At 39.2% G+C, this 27,878-nt stretch overlaps 1 protein-coding gene across 4 annotated transcripts; it reads left to right on the top strand.

Annotated features, from left to right (window-relative positions):
- Nucleotides 1–393: 393 nt before the first annotated feature.
- On the top strand, nt 394–27,628 carry mfge8b (milk fat globule EGF and factor V/VIII domain containing b). Of its 4 annotated transcripts, none has more exons than XM_015003855.2 (11): nt 394–601; nt 10,991–11,113; nt 11,290–11,421; nt 12,828–12,860; nt 18,530–18,643; nt 19,817–19,998; nt 20,220–20,375; nt 21,447–21,591; nt 23,353–23,555; nt 23,644–23,799; nt 25,026–27,628. In XM_015003855.2, the coding sequence occupies exons 1-11, from the start codon at nt 532–534 to the stop codon at nt 25,167–25,169; spliced, it is 1,458 nt and encodes a 485-aa protein (XP_014859341.2). In that variant the 5' UTR covers nt 394–531; the 3' UTR covers nt 25,170–27,628. The 4 variants fall into 4 exon arrangements, with proteins under 4 accessions (XP_014859341.2, XP_014859343.2, XP_014859342.2 ...); XM_015003856.2 differs by having other exon boundaries at nt 396–601; nt 23,371–23,555; XM_015003857.2 differs by lacking the exon at nt 12,828–12,860.
- The last annotated feature ends 250 nt before the right edge of the window (nt 27,629–27,878 follow it).

The raw sequence follows: 27,878 nt of genomic DNA, 5'->3' as shown, positions 1-27,878 counted from the left end.
GGTAAAGAGATAGAGTCCAGTCCAGCCAAAGTGTACCTAATAAAGTGACCGTTGAGTCTATACTGAGATGAAATTACACACAAATGGATTCTATTTAAATTTGTAAAAAAAAAATAAAACTGTTATAAAGCAAATGTCCTTCTCACTCCTCCTCCGTTATGTTGTACTTCGTGTTGGCCAGTCACATAAAAGGCCAGTAAATACTCTGATATGACAGTAGTTGCACTAATACAGCTCCTTCTCCCTAAATGCACTAGTTTCAAGGTTAATTCAGTTTTTATTGATTTCTGTTTTTCCAGACCCTAAGAAGTGGGTGGAGCTAAAATTAAATAACAGGCCGCTATTGGCTAGGAGCTGATGCGCACGTGCTCCTTCTCCCCGCCTGTTGACTGGGAGTTCATCGTGCTCGAGCCTCCGCAGCAACAGCGTCCAAACCAAACCGCCGCGGAGCTCCAACTGAGTCGTTGTCCCGCAGACTGACAAACTGCAGCTTCTTATTTATTTTTTTTCCGACCGAGGGAAACAGCGGCCATGGAGGAGCTGGCGCGTTACTTCTTCTGGGCGCAACTTCTCGTAGCTTGCCTGGTGTTTGGGGTGAAAGGTAAGCGGCTCTCGTTATAACAGTTTTCGTGTTTGTTTACAGTTCAAACTAGCTCATTCGCGCCCAGGACAGCTGTGGTTCTGCTCGAGTGATGGACGCAGTTCTCTAAAGTTGTTCCAGGTGTCTGTCTTCTCGAATTAAGTTAATGAACTCACTATAAAACCCCCTGGAGACCGTGTTTTACTTATTTCTTTGATAGTAGAAACTCAGTTTCAGGTCGCCAAATCATTAATTTAGTGGGGGGGAAAATGAACTTTATGAGCTCTAAATGTACAATACATGTGAGATATTCAACACATACACGCAATTTGTCCACCACATTTTATGAAGGCTATAACTTACCATCGCGTATTTTGAGAATAGTTTTAATAACAAAATAATACAGTAATTAACACTTTAGCAACATGGATTACACGATAATAAAACCTTTTGGTATTTTTTGTGCATTGACCCCTTTTTTAAGTAGCAGTAGACACACAGGCTGTCTATTATTCGTCTCCAGTTTTAACCTCCTGCCTTTGGCATCTTGGCTTTGTTTGTATTTCCATGCATTGAAGACATTTAGGCCAATGAACAAAAGGTAAAACGTCTTGACTTCCCCCTAGACCCCTCGCCTCCATTTGTGCTTACCAACATACCAAAGAACAGGAAGTGCTTTCTTAGGATGATGGATTTTCCAAATGTCATGCTGTCAAAGCGAGGAATACACAACTTGGTTGTGTATTTCTCACCAGATGTCAGCCTGTGGCTTTTCCTCCTGCAGCGACCCAAGCTCCTAAAGTCTCCTTGTTTGACATGAAGCGTGCTGTGAAAACCCACCATCACCAAATCCCACATTTGATCAAGTTTTGTTGTGGAGTGAGCATTTTATAGCCTGTTTTCTTAATCTCAACACTTTTTTTTTACTGAACTGTTGATTAGCTCTCAGAAGAGACCCCATTTAATCTCCTCAACTGATGACCCAGTGCTTTAGGTATTTGAGTTACCTGTTTGTTTTTTTTCCTTTGAAACGATGGCATGAAAACCAGAGGACTCCAGAGGCACGGGATGTCTCTGAACATGTTTTTTTTCTCTGCGGTTCATGGGTGACAGTTATTGAAAAAAAGGTGTGGTGATAAAAGATTAGTCATATTTCCTGGATTCTGTTGTTGGATCTTCTACTCCTAACAAAGTTGACAGTTTAGCCTGGAGGATGACAGATGGGAGCGATGCGTTGCTATCTTGTCCTGTAAAATGCATACAGAGCAATTATATAGAAGGAAGAGCTGATTGCATGGTTTAACCTGATTGGTTGTGTTCAGCAGGTTGTAGGTTGCTTGTCTGTTGCTTTAGCTGCTGAGTGGAGAGAAGTGGAAAGCTGTGTTCTGTGTCAGGGCTGAGACAGTTCTTTTTTTTTTTTCTTCTCACAACTGAAGCACTTTTGTTGGCTAAGTGAACCAGGGCTAAAAATAGCCTAACATTGGACCAATGGGAAAGCTTCAGCATGCAGTTTGTGTATAATCTTCGCTTGTATGGAAGGAATATATGAACCATTCTGTATTAAATTTGGTACAAATTTACGTGAAGATTAATAAAGACACGTTTTAATTATTAGCAATATATCACCCAAGTAATGCTGACCTCAGTGTCTCAAGCAGTGGAAAGCACACAGGAGTTTAATTTCCTGCTAATATAATAATGTCTGTGCTTCACCATCACTCAGAACATCGTGCATTGACTAGTATGTGGGTTTATATTTAGGGTTTATAAAGCATAACTCCTGAAATGAGGGTGTTGGTTTTTGCGGCACAAGTTGTTCCTTAAGCTGCCGCTGGCTACGCTGCTCATGTTGCTGTGAATGCTGGTTTATCTGTATCTGGAGATGAATGAGATGTGGGTGTAAAAGTGAAGACCTCAATCCATGACTTATTCAAGGGTTGGAGCAACAAGCCCCTTAGACTTAGGAGCTGCTACGTATGCGGCATTTTGGGGAAATCCTGCAGTTGGCGATTTTTTTATTTTTATTTTTTAAATAGAAGAGTTATGGATTCAACTTGTTGGACTAACACAACTTCTCATGAACTGTGTGATGCTGTGCTGGTGGAGGTAGCTGCACATTGTCCAAACAAAAAAAAAACTAAAAAAAAATCATTCAGCATCCTATTTCCTGTTGTCGTCTTCTTCGTTTTCGGCAATAGTAACATCCGGTTGTTGATCATGTGACTCGTGACGTGAAAAAAAAGTGTTTTGATAGGGCTGAAAAAACCACCTCATCCCAGCGCAAAAACTTTATCAAAATTTTGTTGTTTTTTTTCCCACAAGAACTCACTGTTTCCATTAAGAATATTTATTTTTATAGTTTCATTTATATGCAGCTTTTGAGACTGAATCTAAAAAAATAAAATAAAATCGTATTTTATGATTGTTAAATAATTGAGTTTTATTGTATGGAATAACTATTTGATACAATGGAATAAAGTCTATTTACTTTATTATAGTGGCTTGATCTTATCTGACCTCCTGACCTTCTCCTGCCCCTTTTCTTCTGGATCCTCCAGGGGCTCATTGGAAAACCTAAAACGGACCTGGATCTGCACTGGATTGAGTTGAGAGACTTTGATCTCACTACAGGATTTTAATCCATGAGTGTATAACGTGTTACTAATGGTAACCAGATACTTTGGGGGAAAACTATGGAAAACAATGTTCACAATTGACTTAACCCAATTTTCAGCAGTAACATCACAATTAAATGTCTTCCAGATCTTGTGCAGCCCTTAGTACGTCTTGTGGTTGTGTGAATCAAATATGAATATTCCAACAACAGTTCTGACTCATCCCATCTGCCTCTGATGGGATTTCCCTCCAGGCCTCTGCCTTTTTCAGCACTGATCACTTTTCTTTTTCTTGTCTCTCGATACAAGATTTTCTTGTGTTTTCTTTCGCCCTTCATCTCATTTCAATGTTGAACAGCTTCCTCGATCAATATTTTATCACAGTGTGGAATATCTTCTAATTTTGGATACTTTATTAGTATCTGTCACCCTACTTTCCAATCTGCTGTGTTCAATATTTTACACGCAACCATGTGATTTTTTTAAGCAGAGCCAGGCAGCACTTGAATCAGAGATCACAAATTGTTAATTCAAACCAGTTCAGTTGAGATATAACAAGAAAGAGGAAATCAGCATTTGACTTTTATGGTTTGAAAAAAACAAAACAAGGTAGTTTTTGAAATATTTTCATTCCCGGATCTTATTCAGTTCCAGCTCTTCAGAGGAAAGTGTGTTGTGGCGTTGCTGGTGCGTGACTCCGCTGTGTGTATTTATAGACTTTTAGAGCAGGAGCAGATGGCTGTGCTCTGGAGTTGCAATCACAGATTACAGAAAGCTCACCTGCAGCTGGAGTCCTGCTGATCTCAGAATATGTACAAAATAATAAAAAAAAGCTTTACTCTTCATTTTAGTTAAACCTCAGTAAATTCATTTCCTGTTACACTTCAGGTTTGGCTCCCTTCCCCTGAAGCTCCCTGCTGTTTTCTAGCTGGTTGTTAGACTAAACGAGCGCCACAGGCTGTCTGAACACACGTCAATGCGTCTTTAACAGCTTCCACAAGGGCTGAGAGTCAGGGTTATGAATGCAGGCGACACGACGCTCGCTCCCTGGCTTTCTGGAACACCGAGTCCTGCGCTGTCCTGTTGGTTTGTGTGGCCCAGCATGACGGCACAGAGAGCAGAGCGCGTTGCTGCGTAATGCGAACACTGACTTACTACTGCGTGTTATTCCCGCTGTAGTAATAAAGCAGCTTCCGTTCGTCACATATTTTCCTTTCTTTTACTTTTGTTCTGTCTCCAGCTGACATCTCAGATCTCACCAGAGAAGCATCACATGTTTCAGATTCTCAAATTCAATTTAAAAATACTTTATTAATCCCAGAGTATTTTACTGAATTTCCCTATCACATGATGGGGATCTGAAGGCAGGTACTAGCGTTGACAGGCTCTTCAATAAAGGAACCTAACAAAAGAAGTTTACAGATGCATCTTGGTATAACTTATTTGTTTTTGTAGTTGAACCATTGATTATTTTTATTCTTAAGGGGCATTATTATGTAAGATAGTTGTTCAGCTTTATGTCATGTTATGTTATTCTGTCATCTAAAATGGAATATTGGAATATAGCCTTGATTCTTTTATGCATGTTCAAGAAATCCTTGAATCTCCCATGGCCATGCAAAACGCCTGGTTGGACCTAGCTCCGCCTTCGAGGCACAGCTTCTCCTCAGAGCTGCAGTTTCTAAGCTTCTTTTACGGCATTTTAAACCAACTTGTTAAACAGACCTCAGGGTTTCCCCCAGTGTATTACAAGCCTGACGGGCCACCAGACTTTACTTGTACTCCTACCAGGCTAAGCATTGCTTTTTTTTTTTTGCATTTTTTTAAGACTTTTTAGTTGGTGTTCAGATGTTAATCTTCCAGTCTTTCAATAACACACAATTATCAAATGATATTTTCAAATTTCCTGTCAACTTTAAACATTTTTTTAACTCAAAAACATGAAGGGCCGCTGATTGAATGACTGCCCTAGCACCCAACCACCAGGCTTAGCAAGTTTTCTGAGGGAAACCATGAAGCACAAATAACGGTCCTTTGGTCTCAGTAAAATTAAATAACCGTAAACACTTTTTTTTTTTTTTAAATCAGTGGACACACCAAAAAACAAAATGAGTCAAAGCTGGTCTTTTCAGTGTAAACATACGGAGTGGGTTGTGGTCATCGGGCCGCTGTGTTGAGTCACTTGTAATAACATCCTCTGCAATCTCTCACAGAAAACATGCTCCGTGCCGGGCATCATTCACAAAACATTTATCTTGATTACTGCAGCCAAGAACAACTCCCCACGTAAAATAAACTGCCAGCGTAATAGCCTGGCTGTTTTCCTCAAGCTTAGATCTGAATGTTTTAAAACGATCATCCCCAAACGCTGCTTTTGCGACTTGGCATCTGGTTTTGTGGAGTCGCAAAACATCCCTGTCCCGTGTTTGGTTTGTGTCTCTGGGGACTGTGTTGTCACTTGCAGCTAGCTCTTTTTGTTCTGGTATTTTCTTGGGTTGAGGCTAACTGGAAACAGCTCAGACCATGACTCATACATAAAATGGACAGAGAATAACACAATGCCCTCTGGAAATGACTTTTCCTGCCAACTATAATTCTGCATACCTTCCTAATGGTGGTCAGGACCGAGCTGGCCCAACACTGGGTACCTTCTTAACTATTTGGACAAATGTGTGTTTTTTTCTTTAGTATTAGATCATGCCCATATTTAGCAGAAAATGAACTACATGATGGCTTGTTTTTTTATTGTGGTTTACAAAAAAAAAGACATGGCATTTAGGCTGCGTGCACACAACAGGTAATTGCAGCTAGGCCTGTCGCAATAAGCAATACATCAATTAATCACATGATAAATTAAGAAAAGCTCAACTTCTACTTGCAGGATTTTTCTATTTTTCTCTTTTCTCTCTTTTTCTACTAAAAACTAGATGACAAAAGTCTTCAGTCTGGTAAATTTGTCTCACCTATAACTTTCTTTTTAACATCAATTTTGTTTAGATATTTCATATTTCAATTTATTTGTTGTTTCTGTTTTTTTTATATATATTTAAAATATCTTCTTGTTCCAGTCTTAAATGTTCATTAAAATTTGAACATTGTTGATCTTTGAGAATGTCTCTTGCATTATTATGCCATCACTATTATATTACTTGAAAATTGTCTCAAAACGACATTATTGCTTATTGCAGTAACTTCTGGGACAATTTATTGTCCAGCAAAATTTATTGCGACAGGCCTAATTGTCACCCATGTCCGACTCTTTCACAGCAGTCCAAACGGCCCAATTCCAAGATAAATAAATCCGATGTGTGCATCTTCCCCATGTGGAACTAAATTGGATATGTATCAGATTGCTTTCAAAGCTTCTGGATTCTGAAAGGTCATGTCGCATGTTGTATGACTTTTGTGTCTTTGACACGAGACCTGCATCATAATTCTGCACCAGAAGAAACGAGACGCAATAAATGAATCCAGATGTAAACAATTACTGAATCAACTACAATTATTACGAAAACAAATTATGAAGGGTTGGTTTTGACTACGCATCCAAACGGGCTTCTCTATAGAAATTGCAGTCAACTCTCCACAAAAAGCCCCTTGCTATTTGTCGTGCTTATATTTTCTTGTGACAATGCTGTTGTCTCTCATCGGTAAACGACTTTCAAATCGATCCATAGACGGCAGCGTCCATTATTACTTCCACAAACATTACGATGTACGACGCCTACCTTCTTCTTCTGTGCATACGAGTTGTTTTGGGGTGACAAACCGTTCACACACAAGTCTGATTGCGGTCACATTTAATGAGCAATATGAACATCAGATTTCAGTGAAAAATTGGAACTTAGCATCAAGAGCTGCTGTGTGAATGTAGCCTAATTAGGCTAATTGATCCACAAATACAAAATTTTTCAATTTTTTGCATTTAATATATATTTTTAGCAAACAAAACTTGAACCTTTTGTGCATTTCGTTTGTGGTAAATGAAGAAATCCCCTGAGATGTAAACTAGCCTCTGCCTTAAACTGAATCACCTTTATTTTGAGCTTCTCATTTCCCGTGAAAAGAGAACAAGCCATAAACAACCCAGGCCACTGTGTAACACGACGGCTTATATTTTAAATTGAGAATCATACTTCATCATTTGTGTGGCTTTACGCAGGTTTTCCTCTATTCCTCATTTTATTCGTGTGTGGCTTTTACAGACGGTCTCATCATTTTGGGAAATTTCAAAGATGCTTTTGGTGGTTTTGTTCTTGGCAGACAACTTTTTACTGTTTCATCACTAATTTAATTTCCTGGCTGGGAACTGACTTTACCCCCTCAGTTTATGCAGACCACAAACATTTACAGAGACTGTAAAGTAAGCCAAGCAATTTGACTAGTTCTTTTTTTTTGTTTTTAATACAACAACCTGGATCGGATTGCTCCAGAAATCCGTTTTAGTTTCCTGAAGGGAGCTGGCATAGGAAGGGAGGTTTCATTCCTCCCTGAAGATAAACAAGCAGCAACTTTTCAGATAAAGATGAGTTGTTGGGCCATTGGTGGGAGAATCCCATGAGATGTGAACGTAGTCGACAGGCCTTGACATTGGATACGTCTCTCATATCTCACCATATCCACAGGAAGTGGATAAACCAAACGAGATGCTTCCATAGAGGATTTCTTCTCTCTCTCGCTCTGTCAGCAGCGTAGAGCTGTACAGCAGGCATCTCCACAATTCTTGCTAAAATATTACTTAGGTTGTGCGTATTGCTCGACATGGGTAAAAACAGAAGGGTGTAACAAAACACATATATTTATTTGTAAGATTTTTTTTTTTAATTGACCTTTCTTTTAAAATGTATTCATTCATCTGTACTAATAAATTTAGACTTATCACCGCTCTTGCCATTTAAAAGGAAGTGTAATTTAAATGAATTGGTGTATATATATTTATTTATTTATTCTTTTTTTTTTGTTTTGTTTTTGTTCTAATATCAATATCTCTACTGGTCCTGAAATCAAAAAAACTTCTACATCAGGTATCGGTGACAATGCGCCCAAACCATAAGGACAGATCTGTTCAGCCTATTTCTATGCTTTTGTGCTCTGAGGGACATCAATTGGACTTTCTGAACCTTTTGAAGGTTTGTTGCAGGTTTTTACATGTTTGACCAACATAGGTAACCTATTTTAGTCAGTTTACATTGGCTGTTTTACTCCTAACTCTGCTGACTGAACAAATTAAAATTGTTTTTACATGTTTGACCAAACTTGTGAAACTATTGGTGTACTTAAATGTGCTGTAGGTACAGAGTTACCAAATAAACTTGTAATTCAGTCTGTTTGGAAAAAAAATTAGTCACTTCAGTGCTGTTTTTCAGTATCAGAAGTGAAAATATTGGATTGTTGGATCCCTATTGATAACTAGAATCAATTTCAATGTGTGTATGATTGAACTGAAATGACTTGCCTTGAGATGAAAGGTGTTATGAATTGGTGCTGTACTGTATAATGAAACTTAATTGGCTTCTTTTGAAAGCGAAAGCAGAGCGCTTCCTTCTAAAACAAACAGCTATGTGAAAACGTTTTGCAAAGTTGCATTTCAATAAACCACACAGTTCCTGTCCTGTTTATTATACATGAATAATATTGATGTTTTGACATAACCTGTAGCACCATGTTTGGAGAAACTCAGGCCCTGACTTAGATATTTCACAAAACTGACTTTTACTTTCTGGAATAGTAACAATTTTCATCATAAATATTTTTGCAAAACTCTGCAGTGTTGTATGTGAACCAGAGATTCTTAAAGATGATCACTTTAAAGTTCAACCTTCTTTGCTTAAAAAACAGAAAAAGCAATAATGGTGAAGCCATTTCTATATTTTCTTCCCAAATCTCCATTTCTCTGTCTGGACTGTTTTCCATTGAGCTTTAAATGTAAGCTGAAGAGCTGCTGTATGACGGGGAGGAGAAGGTAAACACAAGCCACGCTCAGAATCATCTTCTGAATGTTGATGGTGATGACCACACAGCGTGAGAAAAACTGATTCATAACAGATGTCAAACTTTTTTTGTCTTATTTCCATCCTGACCAATTGGCAAACGCCCAGTGGCTTGAAACCTTTTTGAATTTCAGTCGTACTAAATACAAGGCCATCTATCTGTTAAACTGCTCAAGCTTGACAAAATTATGCAACAGAAGTGAGATCCCAACTAGGTCATCAAATCTACAACAGAAAAACTAAAAGACAAATAAAATCTGTGGTTCACACGAATCCAGTCAAAGCCCAGACGATGAGCTGAAATTCTGTCATTTAGACACTGAGAGCTACTTAAAGGTAACAGTTACTTGATTGTACTATAAAATAGCACAATGGGCACGGAAAACACATAATGCTGCCCCTTTTAAAAGAGAGAGCCACAATGCTTGTAGTTCTGTAAATTCTTAGTTATTTTTCCTCATTGTTTGATAAGTTTGTAGACCAGAAATCTGAAATTGATTCAGTTCTTAATGTTTTCAAATTTGGAGCCTCTTCCTTTCTATCTTCTCTCCACTCAGCTTTATGTGAGCTGACTTTCCTCGTCAGAGAGGACTGCCAGGTTGTCAGCTTCCTGTCCTGCAGCAGCTGCCTGCTGGTGGAAGTATCCAGTGTTTGTTGTTTACAGGGTGGCGATGGCTTACTCAGCTGTTCACACTGTCACACTCAACCTGTACCAGGCCGGTCCTCATTTAGCCCAACAATGGAGCAGCATGAAATGCAACAGAACAGAAACAGGGTGGAGTTTTATGTCATTGTTTGCTCCTTAATGTGATCTCAAAACTTAAAATTAAATGTATATATATATTGTAGTTTATGCCTAAACTATAAAAATGCACTCTACCTACAAGTTTGAAAGCTCCAATAAATATCATTTTGTGGTCCAGAACTCAAGGCCTGGAAATATCGCATTAGGAGTGGGCATTTATCGTATTGCTTATCATTTATTGTAAAAATAAATAAATATATATATATATATATATATATATATATATATATATATATATATATATATATATATATATTGTGATAAGCATTTGCTTTATTTATGTTAAATAACAAATCAAAACTGACAGTATTATTGGAAAAGTTATTCTTACTATTTTCTCTACTTGTTACACGAGATCACCAATAAATATCAGCAAATGTGAAAATATGATTAAATGCTGCTACCATTTTGAGGTTTTGGTGACATAAATGACTTTTTTTTTAGTAAGTGGCATCCTGAAGAAGTTTGTTTCAAATGAGATTTTTTTTCTCATTATGTGATGTTTATTAATCATAAACATGACATAACATCTGTCATGAACGAGTCCTTATGAATGTCTATGACTGTTGTCATGAAGTGTCATTCAGTAAATAATGACACTTTTAATGCAAAGTTGCATTAAAAGTTGCATTAAAAGTGCCAACTTCACATGATTTTGTAAATAATGACAATTTAATGCAACGTTGGCACTTTTAATGGGCTTTCAATGCAACTTTTAGAGCAACTTTGCATTAAAAGTGTCATTATTTACCGAATGACACTTCATGACAACAGTGACAGACGTTCATAAAGACTCATTCATGTTTATGCCAGTGTCATGTCAGTCTTATTCATACCCTGTCAAATAAAGTGTTACCGCAGTATTTGTGGCACTATGAATGCTGTGCCATGCAGTCATGGCCATACATTTACCTTTAAAAAGAAGAATATATGGATATGTAAAGTGTTGTTATAGTTGTAAGACAAGTTTTTCTTAGTGTCGCTCTCGCTCTGCTCGCAGGTGACCTCTGTAAAGTGAACGTTTGTAAGAACGGGGGAACCTGTGTGACCGGCACAGGGTCTCCGTTCATTTGCATCTGCCCCGACGGCTTTTCAGGTGAAACCTGCAATGAGACTGAGACAGGTACGTTGATGCCCCTCATTCACCCTCCAGATGTTTGAGAGAACGCATAAAATAATGACATTTATAGGTTGACTTGTCTTTCTCCTAACACCATGAGCTCCTAACACTTTTAAAGAGCGGTCACATGATGACTTCCTTTGCTTTCACGTTCTTTTTGCTTTGCTCTTGTCCTGAAGGGCCTTGTAGCCCCAACCCCTGTCAGAACGACGGCGTCTGCGAGGCGACTGGCCAGAGGCGCCGCGGTGACGTCTTCACCGAGTACGTCTGCAAATGTCAGCCCGGCTATGAAGGAGTCCACTGCCAGACCAGTAAGCCTGTGCTCTATTTGAAATAGCTTTAGCATTAACGTAATGTTTATTCTGAAGTTTTTGGGTAATAAAAACTAGACATTTTGTGTTCCTGTGGTCTGATTTAAAAAAAATAATAATAAAAACTGTCTTTCAGCAGTGTGCTGCTGTAGGTTTGTTAAATTGGTTGTGAAAGTTTTGGATGGAATTACAGTGGACCCCTGCTTATTCACAGTGCAGAATTTGCAGATTTTTAAACTCTATATTAAAATCGTCCAATTCACAGATTTTTTGTTTTGTAGATCGTCTAAAGTATTCGACAGAAAAAGCTGTTTGGGAAGCTGAAATACAAAAGCATAATGCTACTTGATAAGTTACTGGCTGCTGTTCGAAAGCAGGCAGTCATTTTTCTTGCCGTTGTTAAAGGGGTGTTGCAGCCTTTAGTGTATGGGAGATGAACAGGAAGGGTGTGTAGTCAGTATTATTCCTCTGTTATTAGTCATATTTACACTAACAAACAGCTGTTACAGAAAATGCTGACTAGAAATCATTTTTCCGCTGCTGCTATGGCGCCCCGTTTAGAGCAGCGCCCACTTTTTGGGACATTGGGAAGACTGTGGATGTTAGTTTCAGCTATTTAGGGACGTATTCACTAATCCCCATGAATATCAGGGGTCCACTGTACTGTATTTTTTAATGATTGTTTATTAATCCTTTTTTAATGCAAACTGCACCATTTTGACGAGTTTCAACTTCGCTATAATCCAGTCTTATTTTGACTAAAAAGCAAGTTCTAAAATGTGAATATGATCTCTTCACAATTATGACAGAGCCTGGTTTATTTGTGACTTTACACAGTAATTGTGCATTTCAATTAGTAGATTAAAGTTGGAGGTTTTCAATTCTTAATAAACAAAAACATAATGTAGAGATTCCTGCTCTGAACATCAGCTTCTGCACCAGCTAAGCTTCAAAAATCCAACTTAGCTGTCCATGTCTATTTAAGCTTGCAGTAAATGTTGAATTACTTGTACTTATCATTTTGCACAGCAGTAAACCAGTGACACACACAGTTCTATACAGCTTGTATTTGTGAAGATACTATTTAGAAGCAAACAATACATTATTGACTTGTGTTGCTAATAGCAAAATAACTAGCAAGTTTAACTGGTTTCCTGACCTGCAAGTGGAACAATGGAAAGATGGCGGCTGTCCTCTTGTTTGAGTACTAACACCACTTTGGTTCACTCAGGGTCATCCCAACAGCACAAGGGAACGGTGGAAACATTTGCTGTACACGCAGACAGATGGCTGCCGTTGACTTGAAAAACAGCAACCAAATGTGCACTAAGAATAAAATGAGTCGGTCACTATATCAGACAGGCTCAAGTTTGTTCTGTTTGATCATGAATGTCTTTTCCTCCCAGGTGTCCAGGGAGCAAATTTAAACTCTACAAAAGGTAAAGGTGGAAACGCAGCTTGAGAAGCGATCGCCATGTTTGTGTGCGTGTACGTGTGTGTGTGTGTGTGTGTGCGTGTGTGTGTGTCTGCCTTGCTGTCTCTCTTTCCCTCTTCAAATCTAGATGTTCTTTTGTTTTCTTGGCTGCATGGAGAAGTGGTGGAATACCAAGAACACACACATAAACACAGATGGGATAATCACCGGGTACAGCTTTATCTCTCACAGCAAGGAATTGTTCGCGAGCCGAGACGAGACGAGGAGTTAAAATATGACAGTTATTTCTGCATTAGATGCCCCACACGGGTCTCTTATCTTACCATTCTCGCCTCATACTGGCGCCTGAGCCAGTTAAGTCCCTTCCTGTTATGTATTTTAAACCAGAATCCCTAGAGCACAACTTGGATTACTCTCATTTAACTTTTTAAATACAACCCAACTGTCTGTTCGCCCTTTTGCTCAACCGCAAAAGCCACAAATCACAGCTCATTAAAATCTGTTCATCCACAAGTCAAATTTACTGCTGGATTAACAGGCCTCTGCAGAGAAGTCGTTTCCACTAATTGGTTGAAACCTTCCCCTCTAATAATATGAAGACTTAATGCGGCAGTGCTGAGTCAGGGGAAACTCTGGTGTGGACTGCGAGGTCGGGAGGGCTCGGTGTCTGTTGACACGAGGGACAGCGGAAGTGCTCTTTGTTGGGGGTCACGTGTTGGCATGGGACTCTCAGCATATAATAGGTAGAAAAATCACTGAGGCAAACATTTTTAAACAAATATAACTGGGGGTGTAAGATGTCATTCAAGATCTTACAATATCAACACATCACAATATTTCATGTTGAGGTAAAACCTGTCACCTGTTGTGCCTGAAGAATCTGTAATGTGAACTACACTCACATCATTTGTTTGGCTCAATTTTGGGTTTCTAGTTGGAACTATAAATGCAACAGAGAGACGAGACACGAAAAATGTCAGAGTACTCCAAGTTGTTTAAATGTAAGAGGAGGCAGAAAGCATTGCTATGACAACCACTGGATGGATGTCTAATGGTACGTTAAGCTATGTAACAATCTCAACCCACTATCAGTAGCAACTGGGAAATAAAGTATGGCAGGCCGTGGATATGAAACAACTGTCCTCAAGTCTGAAGAGACGAAAACAAATCAGAAAATGAAGCATAAGTTTGTTGAATTTGTCACAAAAATCTATAAATATGCAGCATAAAAGCCTTTTTGAAACATAAATTTGATCTTTGAAGTTTTCTCCAAAGTAATATTAAAATCTCGTCTGGACTTGTTCTTGTGAAATAAGGTTGTGTCTCGTGAGTTTTAGGCTACCCCCCATTTATAACTGAAAATAGTTTTATTATTTGTACGTCTGCTAATATAACTATTACTATAGTTGTAATAATATTTTTACTGTATGAAAAACACAAAGTGCTGTCTGCAATTTAGTGGTTTTCAACTTCTTATTGTACCGAGTGTTATCCCTTTTCGACAATGCAAGAGACGAGTCGCTCTTTAATCGACCAATTAGAGAAAGAACAGTTTGTTTTTGTAGGCTCTGCTCCTTCAGTGTGAACAATTTGTTCAGTTCTTTTGTTATATTTTAGATGACACAGTTAAGAAGACGAAATCTGAGAAAACGTACAAAAATTCAAAATGGACTGGAATAGAGAGCGAGAAGTGACCGTGTTTGGTCTGTTAGGATTTGGTATCAACTGTGGAAAAATATGTTCAAAAGCATTTTAGATCAAATGTTTTTTTGTTTTTTTTTCATCCCTTTTTAGAAACAGATCAAGGGAAAGCAAATCTGAGAGAAAAAGCTTAATCACGCGCGCTGCACATCCCACAAGAATAAACCACACACCGCTCATGATCTCATGTACAGACTGTTTTATCACACACACACACACACACGCGCACACACACACACACACACACACACACACGGTTCATCCCTCACGCAAACGCAGCCAACAGAAAGTGGCGGTCCACAATGAATGTCGGGAACGTCAGCTCTGCTGCTGTTGCCGGGCGAAAAACGCGGAGGCGGAAAGGTGAATTAAGTCTGCCCTCTTTACAGTGTCACACTCGCTACTCGGGTCTGACTGCGGCATTTCTGACCGCCCTGTCAAACCGGGCTGAGTGCCTCCATGGGTGGCAGAGGGAAGGAAGTGCATTCAAGAGCATGTTGGAAAAGAGAGAGAAAGAGAAAGAGAGAGTGATGCCACTAGCGGTTCACTTGAAGCCAAAGCAGATGGATGGAAACAGTGAGGGAAGGATCCTTCTTCCTGTTTATGGTCTTCTGAAGCCAAAAGTTTCAGAGTGGCTTCGGGGGCTTATTTTTACTTTTTGGAAGTAGCCAGATAGCGTGTATGAGTGTACTAATCTCTCAGTAAATTTGGGGAGAGTTTTCACTCCTCCCAGGATGTGGTTGTGTGCGTGTGTGTTTGGGCAAACTGGGCTCCGTGGTCCCTGATGAATACATGCAGGGTGTTGGCATGCATTCTTGCCCCATCATGGTCCGGATGGAGATGCGATGAGCGTTTCCTGGTTTATTTTGTCTGAGTTAAATACCCTCTTAACGTGGAGAACGCAAAACTACATCAGGTGAACCTTAATAAGTTGTTGCCCTTTAAGTAGTCAGCAACTGGAACAGCAATATTTCTTATTTTTACCCCAAAAAGGTTTCACTTTTACACCATTTGGTCTGTTAGGATTTGGTATCAACTGTGTTTTTTATTTTTCAAACAAAAAAAAAATACATCCACATTTTTACAAATCACAAAATTATAATAAATTTTGCTGGACAATAAATTGTCCCAGAAGTTATTGCGATAAACGATAATGTTGTTTTGTGACAAGTAATATAATGGTAATAGCATAATAATGCAAGAACTGATTCTCAAAGATCAGTGGAGTTTTTAAATTCTAATTACTCTAACACTGCAACTGGAAGACATTTCAAGTATTCGAAATAAACACAACAGAAACGACAAATAACTGCAGCGTCCAATCGTCAGCCTCACAGAGCAGCCCTCCCCCACTCAGCTCCTTCAGACTAGCCAGCAGCAATTAGCAAACACCTGGTGGAACTGCTCATCTGCTGAGCCATAGCAGCCACTTCTTGTGGTGAAAACGTTGTTAAAGGCTTAATAGAGGAGTCATGTTGTGATGACTTCCTGAAGGCGGAGTTTCAGCGAGAGCAGGAGTCTTTAAAGAAACAAAGGAACAATTTCAAGACATGAAATTACAAAGTCAAATTTCTTTCGTCATATTTGGTGTGTACAGTGTTTTTACAGGAACTAAAAGTAATATAGTTTCATAATTGTGCTTTAAAATGGCACTATGTGCCTGGAAAATGCATCATCCGGCCCTTTTTAAGTTTGCTACACTGTTCTTTTTTGTTAGTTTTACTCTTCACAATCACTATGCAGGATCAGGTTTCAAGCAAGGCTCCTGAGATTACCATTGGGTTTTCACATCATACAGAGAAAAAAAAATAGGTTAGTGGATTAAACTTAGGAGCTTATGAAATGCAATCATAGCTCAATCCTATAGGAGCTGAGAGGGACGCTCCTTGACCTGAGGCTCCTGGGATATCTTTTTTTTTATTAAATCACATGACATTCACAGTGGACAACAAACATTTTGACAGCTTTTTCACAATGTTTGCCTTTCAATCAGAATTATGGTGCAGTGTTGGGTTTTAAAATTCTTCCGTCGCCACTTGGCATCTTTACAGGCAGTTAATCAACCTCTACAAGTGGAGTTTGACATTCTGATATTTGACTTCAACTATCCAGTTCTTTTATTGTGTGCATTGTTGGAAATGAATTTTATCAATGAAGCGTTGCTACATAAACTTGAAGATTCCCTCTGTGTTTTAGTCAAAGGAAGCTGCACTCTTCATATCTGAATAACCAGTGTGCCTAATTATCCAGAGCGTGCGGCTGCACAGTTCAAAATTACTATATCCCTCCTATGATGGGTGAAAATAACTGTTTGGACACAGAGCTATTTATAGAGGCAGTGTGTGGGCGGTAAGATGAAACTGTGTGTGTTTTTGCTGGTTAGAAACATTACATCTGTCTCCCTGGTTGGCTTGTGTGTTTTACGCGGCGACGACGGTAACCAATAGGGATTGAAGCTGGAAGATGTGTTGAAATGTCCTCTGAAGTCCTTCAGTTTTAGTTATACACTAAAACTGAGCTTTTTTAAAAAAGTGTTAAAAGTATTCAGAGCAGTTTGTGGAAGGTTGCATGGGTGAGAAATTATTTATTTTTTTACTTGTCCTAATCTGAATATTATTTTTTGAGGGGAAGAACTATTGGTGCTTACGGGCGCCACCACAGGCCAATAGAAGGAATTGCAGGGAAAAAATTAGCACATTGTACACTGCACTAAAATTTTCCCTTAATACATTCTGTTTTTAGTTTTCCTTACATAATTAACCACATGATCTCTTGGTGCAGCTGGACCTTTCAGACCACATCAGTTTTACAAGATTACATGAAGTCACTAAAGAAGAAATAATCTTGCTTCACTAACCCTCTTTTCTCTGCAGCTGTGGTCTTCCTGGTTTGGCTTCGGCTGCAGTGCCTTCCCAAACTATTCGTGCACAGTGAACGTTTTAACATTTAGCCATTTAACAGCTACAAACTTCAATAGATTCATTCTACTTTTTGTTTGTTCGTACATCCTTATAATGACACTTTTTTTAAAAATTCTCCTCCCTTATTCTTGTATCCCTAAATAAAACCCAGTATATGTTCCTTCGACAAGACAATGACTTGTGCATTCTACAAATGGTTGTATTTTGAGGTTTTAACTAAAAGAGGGCTGAGTAAAAATGTGCTCAAAACTTTTCAGATTTATTGGCTAAAAATCATTTGTGGGACTTCTGAAACGGGTTAATTGTGGGGTCTGTAATTTTATCGCAATTAATTGCATTTCATCAAACTATAGATTGACAAAATGAGCAACGCTTTCAACTCGAAAGTCCCTCTTTAGAAATGTGGACTGTGGATACCGCCTTTAGCATTGGGGACGTCTGTGCTGCTGCTACATGTTTAGCATTAAGATGCTAGTTTAGCCTTGGATAGCTTCACTGATGTGCTCAGGTTGTGCTAAAAGGAGTTAGCCTAACAGTCTTTTCCAGCGTCCCATCAGATCGTATTTGGAAGTAAAAATTGACCCCCGTGGACCAAGAGAAGTGGCCTTGTCTTTTTTGTTGTTGTTGTTGTTGTTGCCTATGTTACTTGTGTTTCAGGTTTATGGTCGTACCAGAAACCCAAATGCAAAGGTTCCAGGCGGAACTTTTGTATGTTTAAAAAAAAAGTTTGAATTTTTTTCCTAAACTGGATTTTATGCAGCCACATCACATTCAAGATGGATTTTCACATTTCACAAATGTTTGTTTTCCTTTCACTTCCCAGTTGTGCTTTAGTACCACATAAAATCCCGATGTAATTCATTGAAATGTATCAGTCAAACCTTGATTGTTCAAGAAGCACGAGTACTTTTAGCGGGCACTGTAAGCTTTGCTGAAAGCATGACGTTAACTTCCTCTAACATTTCTAACTCTTAAGTTTTCTACGAAACGCACCGAGGCTGGCCGTCCTCCCCGACCGCAGTAAATGACGAAGTGATTCATCTCTCCGCAGACGTAAACGACTGCGCCGGCCACCCGTGCGAGAACGGTGGCACCTGCCGGGACTTGGACGGAGACTTCAAATGCCACTGCCCCTCTCCATATGTGGGCAAACATTGCCAACTGCGTGAGTGTAACCGACTCGCACCGCCATCGACTTACAAAATGACAGCAGAAGTGCTCGGGCGAGTGATCGATGACTTAATGGAAGGAGTGTAATAGAGAAGTGAAAGACTAAACCGAAGATGATTGAGTTGGGAAGATGGCCGAGAGCGGAGCTTCAGGATGATCGATATGTAGAATAGAAATGGCTCGCTCTAAATGAGAGATCAATACTTTTTATTCAGCTCCGCTGATTCAGTGCTGTGTGTCCTGAATGAGTTTATGGGCCTTTAAAGAGCTGCAAGTTTATAGCCATACATTAAACCATCCATGCATTAGTTTTCTTTTACTGCAGCATCCAGAGAAAATGCTTTTTAAATATGTGGCATAAATTCAGATTTAATAATTTGATTATTTTGTGGTTTAGGAGAAATTTGACTTAATCAGTGTTGAATGTTTGAGGCAAGGCATCATGGCTTTAAAAGTTTTTTTTATTTCATAATGTTTTCAATTTTGGTTTAATTGTTTTTTGTTTTTTTCCTCAATTTTTCTAAAAACAAAATGACAAATATTTTCAAATGTGGCTTTTATTTAAATCATACCTACTGTGAGTTGTATGAAAAAGCACTTTTGTTTAATTATGAGGATATGGTCGTTATATTAGCAGGATAAAATCACTGTTTTAACAGAAAAACTCTTAAAATTAAGAGAAAGTGGTTTTAACAGGTGAAAAGATTTGATTAATTATTTCCTCGAAATAGATTTGATTGTTTTAAAGACTTGGTTGTTTTAAAGTCCCACTAGTGGTAATAATTTGATGCTGATGCGTTAAAAGATGAAGTATTTCTGTAAAACTTTTATCAAAATATAAATTCAAAAAATTTTCATCTTGACTCAGTTTAATTTTTTGTATTTTGGTTTTGGAGTTCTCATAAAATTACTGCTTCACTCTCCTAATATTGCAACTTTATTCTTGTAATACTGTGACTTTATTCTGCTAACAACACCAACAAAAACCATTTGTATCCTGGTCCTAACAATCAAAGTCTAGATAAACAGACGCTCTGGTCAAACAAGATGCTGGCCATGCTGACATCACTAAATCTAAATTCTCCAAAAATGAAATCAAAAACCAAGAATTCGCTTCACCGCCCCGCCCTATTTCGAGGCTCGGCATTCACACGTCCCTCTTCCTCAGGCTGTATTTCTCTCCTTGGCATGGAGGGCGGGGGCATCGCCGAGTCCCAGATCACGGCCTCATCGATCCGCTACACCATGCTGGGCCTGCAGCGCTGGGGCACAGAGCTGGCCCGCCTCCACAACAAGGGTCTGGTCAACGCGTGGAGCGCCGCTCCTCATGACAAGAACCCCTGGATACAGGTCAGCACAGTCATGCATTTCAGTGCAACATGAGCAGCTTGGATCCATACCGATGAAAGATGAACTACAATCGCGGAATCAATTCAAGGTTTCCTATTCATGACTTGTTAAACACTGGAAAGACGGTTTGTTTAATTCCATTTTGTCTTGACCTTTTAAGCGCTAACTGTCAACCTGACTCGACCTGCTATGAAAATAAAAATCCTGTCATCTGTTTGTAGATCAACATGCACAGGACGATGCGTTTCACGGGCGTCGTGACTCAGGGTGCCAGTCGCATCGGCACGCAAGAATTCATCAAGGCCTTCAAAGTGGCGTCCAGTCAGGACGGCAGGACGTTCACCATGTACAGGACCGAAGGACAGAGAAAGGACCAGGTGAGGACGAGAGGGAGGAGACCTAGCGCCGCTGACTTTAAGGAGGTTTCAAACTGATCAGGATGAATCAGATCAGTTACAGGAAAAGGAAAGATTTTAGGAAAGAGGCAGTCTGATTTATTTACAACTTTTTTTGCAATTCTTTATGAATTAGAATTATTTTGGAATAAGAAAAGTTGAAAACGTATAAATGGTATCGCTACAGCCACAAACATTATTCTATTTTATTGCGTTTTAATACCTACAAGGTAGAGCATAATAGTGGAGTGGAAAAAATGTTAAATGTTCTAATTTTATTCGCATATTTAAAATAATTTAATTTCTGCAAACAAATTTTGAATTTGAATTCAAAAGTTTTTACTAATAAAGATCTAAAAAGTGTGGCATGAATTTGTAATCAGACCCTTTTTCGTCTGATACCCCAAAATAAAGTTCACCTGAGCACTTTATTCTGACTGGGAGATGCTACGGCCGCCCTCTCATTTAAAAAAGTCTTAAATTCATGTATCTAAAACTACAGCCTTCATAAATGTCTTAAATTCATTTTAAAAATGTAAGTTGGTCTTGTAAATGTTAATCACGTCTTAAATTTAATCTCATCTATTCTATGTAGATTTTCTTGGGCGACATTTCTGTCAAGCAAACGTTTGACATCATAATTGCCCTCTGAATTGAGGCTACCGCTAACTAGCTGCCAATAAACCCTTTGTAGTTAGCTAGCTTTTTTGCATCCATCATAGGTAAGTGCAAATCTATTACCAGTTAGCTGGACAACGTTCATCTTCACCACTGTACGATGCATTCTGTGCACAAAAGCTTACTACTCCATAAAATGTACAGGTTTCTTTGGTACATGTCTGTCGCGATGCAGGCCTTACATTGTCATAATGGTTTGAAAACAGTCTAGAAAGCCCCAAAAGTTAATAGTTAACTCTCAGGCCTACTGTAAATTTAAAGTTGAAAATGATTGTTTGCAGATGCGCTCCGTCCAGTCTGACCGAGCTTCAGCAGTTATAAGAATAAAGCGTGGCGGGTCAACTAAAGGTTTTTCAACGCCTTCCTCGTTCCCAGATTTTTGCGGGGAACGTGGACAACGACGGCACCAAGACCAACCTGTTCGACCCCCCGATTATCGCACAGTACATCCGCATCATCCCTGTTGTGTGTCGCAAGGCCTGCACCCTGCGCATGGAGCTGGTGGGCTGTGAACTCAACGGTAAACACACACACACACACCCACACACACACACACACACACACACACACACACACGCACACACACCCAGTGTCCACATTCTCACTAACCATTGAAACTAACTTTATATTCACTGAATCCAGTTGGCGAGAAGAAATCTTTACATCTGCTAGCAATTAGCTCCCATTTCCTCAGAAACTGAATGTATTTCAAAGGTTTTCTACCCTGCGGGGAACAAACTCGGCTCCACGTGTCTAAAGATGAGCAGCAAATGTGCAAAAAGTCTGAATATGTTCAACACAGATTATTTTGGTCTATTTATTTTGGTTCTTTCAAGTCTTCTCTGAGCTGCAGCAAATGTCTTCTCACCACATGCTTCCTCTGAACTCGCTGGGCTTCTGCACTGCTCCATGTTTTTGTTTTCACAGTCGTCTCACTCGTCACATCGTCGTCTCTTCCCTCTTACGTTTCCCCCGGCATTAACTCCCATAGTTTCATAACAGAAGCTTTGTTTTTATTTTAAACAGTCTGTCTTGCATTGTTAAAAATCATTTTGTTTCAAAGCAGTTTCTCGTTCCCTTGATGTCTTTTGGATTTACCTCATAAGGTTACGCTTCAGTTTCTTTAATACGATAATGGAAAAGTTTAATAGCTAATTAATTGTGAAACAGCCTAATTTCAGGCTTCGTACAGGTGCTTGAAAATGTTTGAATTTCATTTAACTGTTTTCAAGGTTTGGAAAGTGCTTGATTTCAGTATAAAATCCTTGAAAGTGCTTGATACCGAAACTGCGCAATTTTATAATGAGGTTCAATATAAACGTTTGATTAAAAGCCTGAATTTGGAAAGTGTTTATTTTACAGCTGAAACCAGATATTCTCGTAAACCTGATAAAAATAGACAAATTTCTTTCATCACTGTCTGAAGTTAAATCAGCCTAAACTTTTCTTGTTTTAGGTCAGTAATAATTACCAAAATTATTTATATTTGCTGAATGCAAGAAAACCTAGCAAGAACATTTTTTGAGGATTAGACGCATCTTTAAAAATACATTTTGTTATATTTGAGTTAAGTTTACCTCGTTCCTGCTGTAGAATGTAAAATAGCATCAATTGAAATAGAAACAAAGCCTGTAATTAGCTGTTTGACAAACCCATTAGCATTAAAAATGTGCTCTAGAAAGCTTTGAGTTTCCTTCTACTTAGAGATGCATCAAGAAGTTGGTCACTGGAAACTCAAAAATCTGATTTTTTATTTTTTTTCAGTGAACGCATCTTAAAACAAGTGAATTGAGCTGTTATACTGGTTCAGTCAGAGCGTCTTGGTTGAGATTCAAATTTCTTTTCTTTATGAAACTACATATTTAACCACTAGATGGCAGCAGAGATAAATAACCAGACTTTTTCCATTGGGAACGGTTTGATCTTTAAGGTCCTGAGTGTTAAGATGGGGGAGTTGAGAGGAGTTAAATCACTAAAACTCAGTTTTACAGCAGCTTCTCTCACAGAAGGATGGATAGAAATAAATATTTTGAAACCTTTTGATACAGGCAGATCAAACCTTTACAAATGTTACTAACTGTGCACTAAACTCTGATTGGTTCATGTCTCGTGTGTTTGTTCACTTTGTTAATTCAAAGCCCCTCCTGCTCTCATCCTCCCTTATCGTCACTTTGATGTCTGCCGCTCCACCTCCCCGACCGGCCTGAGCTGCTTCTCCCTCCTCCTGCTGCTCCCCTCTCTTCCTCTTCCTTCTCTTCTCTTCCTGGTCTCACCTCCGCAGTGTATTCAAACACTCCAGGTTGTTCGGAGCCCATGGGCATGAAGTCTCGCCTGGTGCTGGACCGCCAGATCACGGCCTCCAGCACCTTCCGCACCTGGGGCATGGACGCCTTCACCTGGCTGCCGCACTACGCCCGGCTGGACAAGCAGGGCAAGACCAACGCCTGGATCCCCGCCACCAACAGCCGGTCTGAGTGGCTGCAGGTGGGAGGCGACGCGCCGGAGACAGATTTTGGTTTGTTAATCTGATATTCTGGTTTGTAAAGTAGTCTTTTTGTTTGTGTGAGTTTAGGTGGACCTGTTGTCTCCCAAGAGGATAACAGGAATCGTCACTCAGGGAGCAAAAGACTTCGGCTCTATCCAGTTTGTTTCGTCGTTCAAAATAGCCCACAGTAATGACGGACGGTCCTGGACGGTACTGCAGGACGAATCCACGCGCAAAGACAAGGTTGGTCCAGCAGGATGGGTTGAGCCCCACTTAAAAAAATAATAAGAAGAACGTAAATGTGCTGGTTGAAAATTAAGTGAAGACCTGAAATGCTTCAAGCAGGAGTTTTTTCATCACACGTTAAAAATGTTAAAATACAAGGAGGAATATGACTGGGAGGGATGTTAAAAAGACAAAAGAAATCAGGTCAAGTCAATATCACAGGAAAAATTTGTACATCGTCTCATTTTTACTTTTACTTCAAACCCTTCAAACGCCGCCCTGTATATGATAGAGTTTATTTTTCACTCTGCTGGTTGCTGGATTGTTTATAATTAGATGAGGTTATCTAAGAAATGTAAAAATAAATCCTGCTACATTGCTTTTTACTATTATTTACATGCATGTAAATATTTAAATACGATATCTGTGGTTTAGAATCGGCCGATGCAGGAAAACTGCGCTGAATTGACTTAAAATGTTTCTTTTTCATCTGAACAAAGACATAAATGTAGTGAATTAAACACGTGTTTGATAACTCTGCACCAGTACAGCTCACTTAAATACACTGATGGCTTCACAAGTTTGGTCAAACGTATAAAAACAACTTTAATTTATTCAGTCGGTGCAATTAGGAGAAGAACAGCCAATGTAAATTAAAAAACAAAGAAACTGACAAAAACAATAGGTTGACTACTTTGGCTCTATTTTTTTTTACATATATTTGGTCAAACATGTAAAAATTAAACTGCAACAACCTTCTATCAAATGGTACAGAAAGTGCAATTAGAAATTCTAAATATAAAGTAAAATAAATAATAAAACAATTGAGCACAAAACATAGAATTTGACTGAATAGATCTGTCCGTATGGATTGGGCACATTGTCACTAAGACCCAATGCAGAATTTTTTTTCAACATCAGACCGATGCAGATATTAATATCAGATTGTCAGTAATTTTAGAGAGGAATAAACAACATTTCAGTCTCTAGAGGTGCAAAACTTTGAAACGTCCTCTAAAAGACCAGGAGGCTGAATACAATCTATACGGATGAAGTTAAACACTTTGCACCAGTCTGTTACGTAAAATCCCTCTAGATTCAGTTGTTTGGTCGTGACGCGTCGTTCTGCACATACCAGCTCTGAAGGTAGCTCTCCCAGTGAAATCCCAGTTCTGCATTACAACTAAAACCACTTTAAAACTTTGCTGAAGAGACGCTGTGCTGCGCTGCTTTTGTCTGCCCAGATCTTTACCGGCAACAGCGACAACAACGTTCACAAGAAGAACATCTTCGAGCCGCCTTTCTACAGCCGCTACGTCCGCGTCCTGCCCTGGGAGTGGCACGAGCGCATCACCCTTCGGATGGAGCTGCTGGGCTGTGACGAGTAGCACGGCCTCTGCTCTACGTCCACATCACACGCCCCACCCTGCCCCAATCCTCTGTTCTTTCCTCCTGAGCCATACCTGCACTGCCTTGCTCTCAGCTCTAGGGGGCAGCAAACAATAGCGTAGCACCCCACCAAAAGCCTGGCTGGTCAGAGGTGGGAGTCGTTACCCCTAACCACTGTGAGCAGAATCTCGATTCAGCTAAACTTGCCTATTTTTTTATTTTATTTTATTTTGTTTTTCCTGTTTTGAATCAAATCGCTTCAAGAAGCAGAGCAAGGTCTGCTCTTATCCCCCCGTGTTTTATGAAATAAAAGTGTTAATTTCCTCCTCCTTGTGTCAGAAGTCAGGGCGACTCAGTCGGTGCTGCTTGAACTCTGATCCTGGATCAGCTCTACCTGGAACAGCAAACCTCAGAGACCCACAGCTGGTGATGTACATAACCCGACCTTCAGTCCAACACTCACTGTCCCTTCTAGTCCGTATGTAGATTATCTCTAGATGACGCTTTGAGGTGTACATATATCGTAGTTTCATCCTAAAAAAAAAAAAAGAAAAGTATTTTAGCTAGAAACCTAACAGGCTTATGAACATGTTTGCTGTGATTCTGTTAAGTAAATTAAATAGTGTTTATAAGAGTTTTATATTGGTGAAAATCTAAAGTAAGACCAGTTTATGTTCCTCTTTCTCCCTTGTTTTAAGGTTTGACATCCAGAGAGTTAACTCTGTATTTATTAATTCCTCAGGAAGCATAAAAAAACAACAAAATTCTGCATATGTCTGAAAGTATTTGTAAAATCTGGCTGCTTGACTTACTGTAGTTTATTCTAAAGATGTCATATTTGTGGGTTTGAGGAAAGTTGGTGAAACCTAAAGTGATGTCGACGCTCTTAACAAAAGAGGAACGCTGAGTTCCCGTCGTAGTTGGCTGTGATTGGTTACAAAAGCATCACGGTCAGTTCCAGAGACGAAACAAACACCCGGACAGATCAGCTACTGGAACCTAAGGCAGGATAATGACTGCAGGTCCATAAACTTACTAAAATGCACAACAACTTTCAATCAGAGCAATTTTCAAACTAATGCATCAGCCATGTTATTTCTGACCAATACTTTCTGTTTTTCCCAAGTCTGCTCCATCAGTTCCTTTTTCTTTTCCCATGCTGCCTAAATAAATAAAATATTTGGTGTATGACAACATATCAGGGCCACGCTAAGGGAAACAAAAAGATATTAAAGTGGAAACGACGCGGTAAGTCGTAGCACAAGAAATCCAAATATCACAAAGTAGTAATCATGAATCAAAATATTCCGAGAAGTCGTAACATCTCGAGAATAAATTTGTAATACTACGACTTTGTTACTTTAACTTTTTCCTTGCATGACTTCTTGTGATTTTACGACTTTGTTCTCTTTTTTTTTTTCTTTTTTTCCATTTTCTTGGCGTGTCCCTGATGCTCCGTCCTACTGATGCGGTTTTTAAAGTGTTATCATTTCCTTCACTCCATGTCAGTCTGGTTGAACACCATCAGATTCCCTTTTTTTTCTTCTTGAATTCAAAAGCTATTTAATCAGTTATCAAATTCAGAGCCTAAGGACTGTGGGTGAAGGGATAAAGACTGATGGATGTAATTTCAGGTTAAAGGCACTTTCCTCCACATGTACCTTAAATGCTTCTCCTCACTCTCTTCACTGTTTCCTGGTCGTTTCACTTTTTTATGGCACTTTGTTCGTGTTTCTTTTTGTACTATTGGAAACTAACAAAAATAATCTTGTGTATTGAGTGTTAAGATGCGGACCGTCAATTGGCCCTCATCTAGGAAGACTGAGGGAGGCCTTTACGTTTCGTTGTTATCATTCGGCTTCCCAGCGATGGATGTTGACGTTTGCTGCCTTGATTTACTGTTTATTTTGGCTCCATCATTATTCCTTCTAGTTCAACTATAAAAGAAACCAAATTAGAGCCGATTGTTACGCTTTCGCCGGACCCGACGCGACCTGCCAAATCATCAGCATCCGCGGCCCCTCCCGCCGCCACATCCAGACCCTTTCTCATCCCATGAATTATGAATTTTGGGCTCGTGCAATATTATACAGTGTTGGTTTTGATAACAATGAATATAAATTCACGGCGTTTAAAAATGCATGAGGGGACGGCCGCGCCGCTGAGATGCTGATGTCAGACACTGTACAATATTTATTACAGCCACCCTGTTCGCGTCTGCATGCGTTTCTATCGACAACGGCGACATGATTTCATTTCCTCTGCGTTTAGGTCACCGTTTTTAGTTTTCTATGACCAATCAGTTAAAAAAAAAAAAAAGAAAAGGCATTGCTGTGTTTAAGTATTCAAAATTTATTTCTTGACTTTTGAGTGGATTTGATGTTCGTTTTTAATCCAATGTTCACAAAAAAAAGACCTTTGTATATCCAAAGTTTAAATAAAGAATTTAAAAACACAATATCAATCGTGTAAATTTCTTGAATGTTGCTGCTTCGATGTGCCTGCATTGAATATTTGGATCATATGTCTAATAATAATGCACAATTGGCGAGGGCTGTTTTCCATTTAAAAGGTGAAAGATTAAAAGACCTGAAGCACTGAGGGTCGTTTTGCATTTCGGTGGTCCCCGGGGGCCTAATCCCTCTGTGAGCGCTCTGAAATCTTTTAAAGGCATCTTCATCCGCACAGAATGCTTGAACTCTTCTCTT

This window comes from Poecilia mexicana, unplaced genomic scaffold (genome assembly GCF_051168715.1).
Source record: "Poecilia mexicana isolate PSO_F unplaced genomic scaffold, ASM5116871v1 scaffold_6, whole genome shotgun sequence".
NCBI classification, from domain to species: Eukaryota; Metazoa; Chordata; class Actinopteri; order Cyprinodontiformes; family Poeciliidae; genus Poecilia; species Poecilia mexicana.
This window is presented reverse-complemented; position numbering and strand designations above follow the sequence as displayed.

Bases quoted from the DNA above. Each gene is read 5' to 3' on its own strand.
- mfge8b (XM_015003855.2), top strand. From the start codon at position 532: ATGGAGGAGCTGGCGCGTTACTTCTTCTGGGCGCAACTTCTCGTAGCT. The intron at 21,592-23,352 runs GTAAACACACAC...TCACCTCCGCAG, and splicing joins GGTGGGCTGTGAACTCAACG to TGTATTCAAACACTCCAGGT. The intron at 23,800-25,025 runs GTTGGTCCAGCA...TTGTCTGCCCAG, and splicing joins AATCCACGCGCAAAGACAAG to ATCTTTACCGGCAACAGCGA.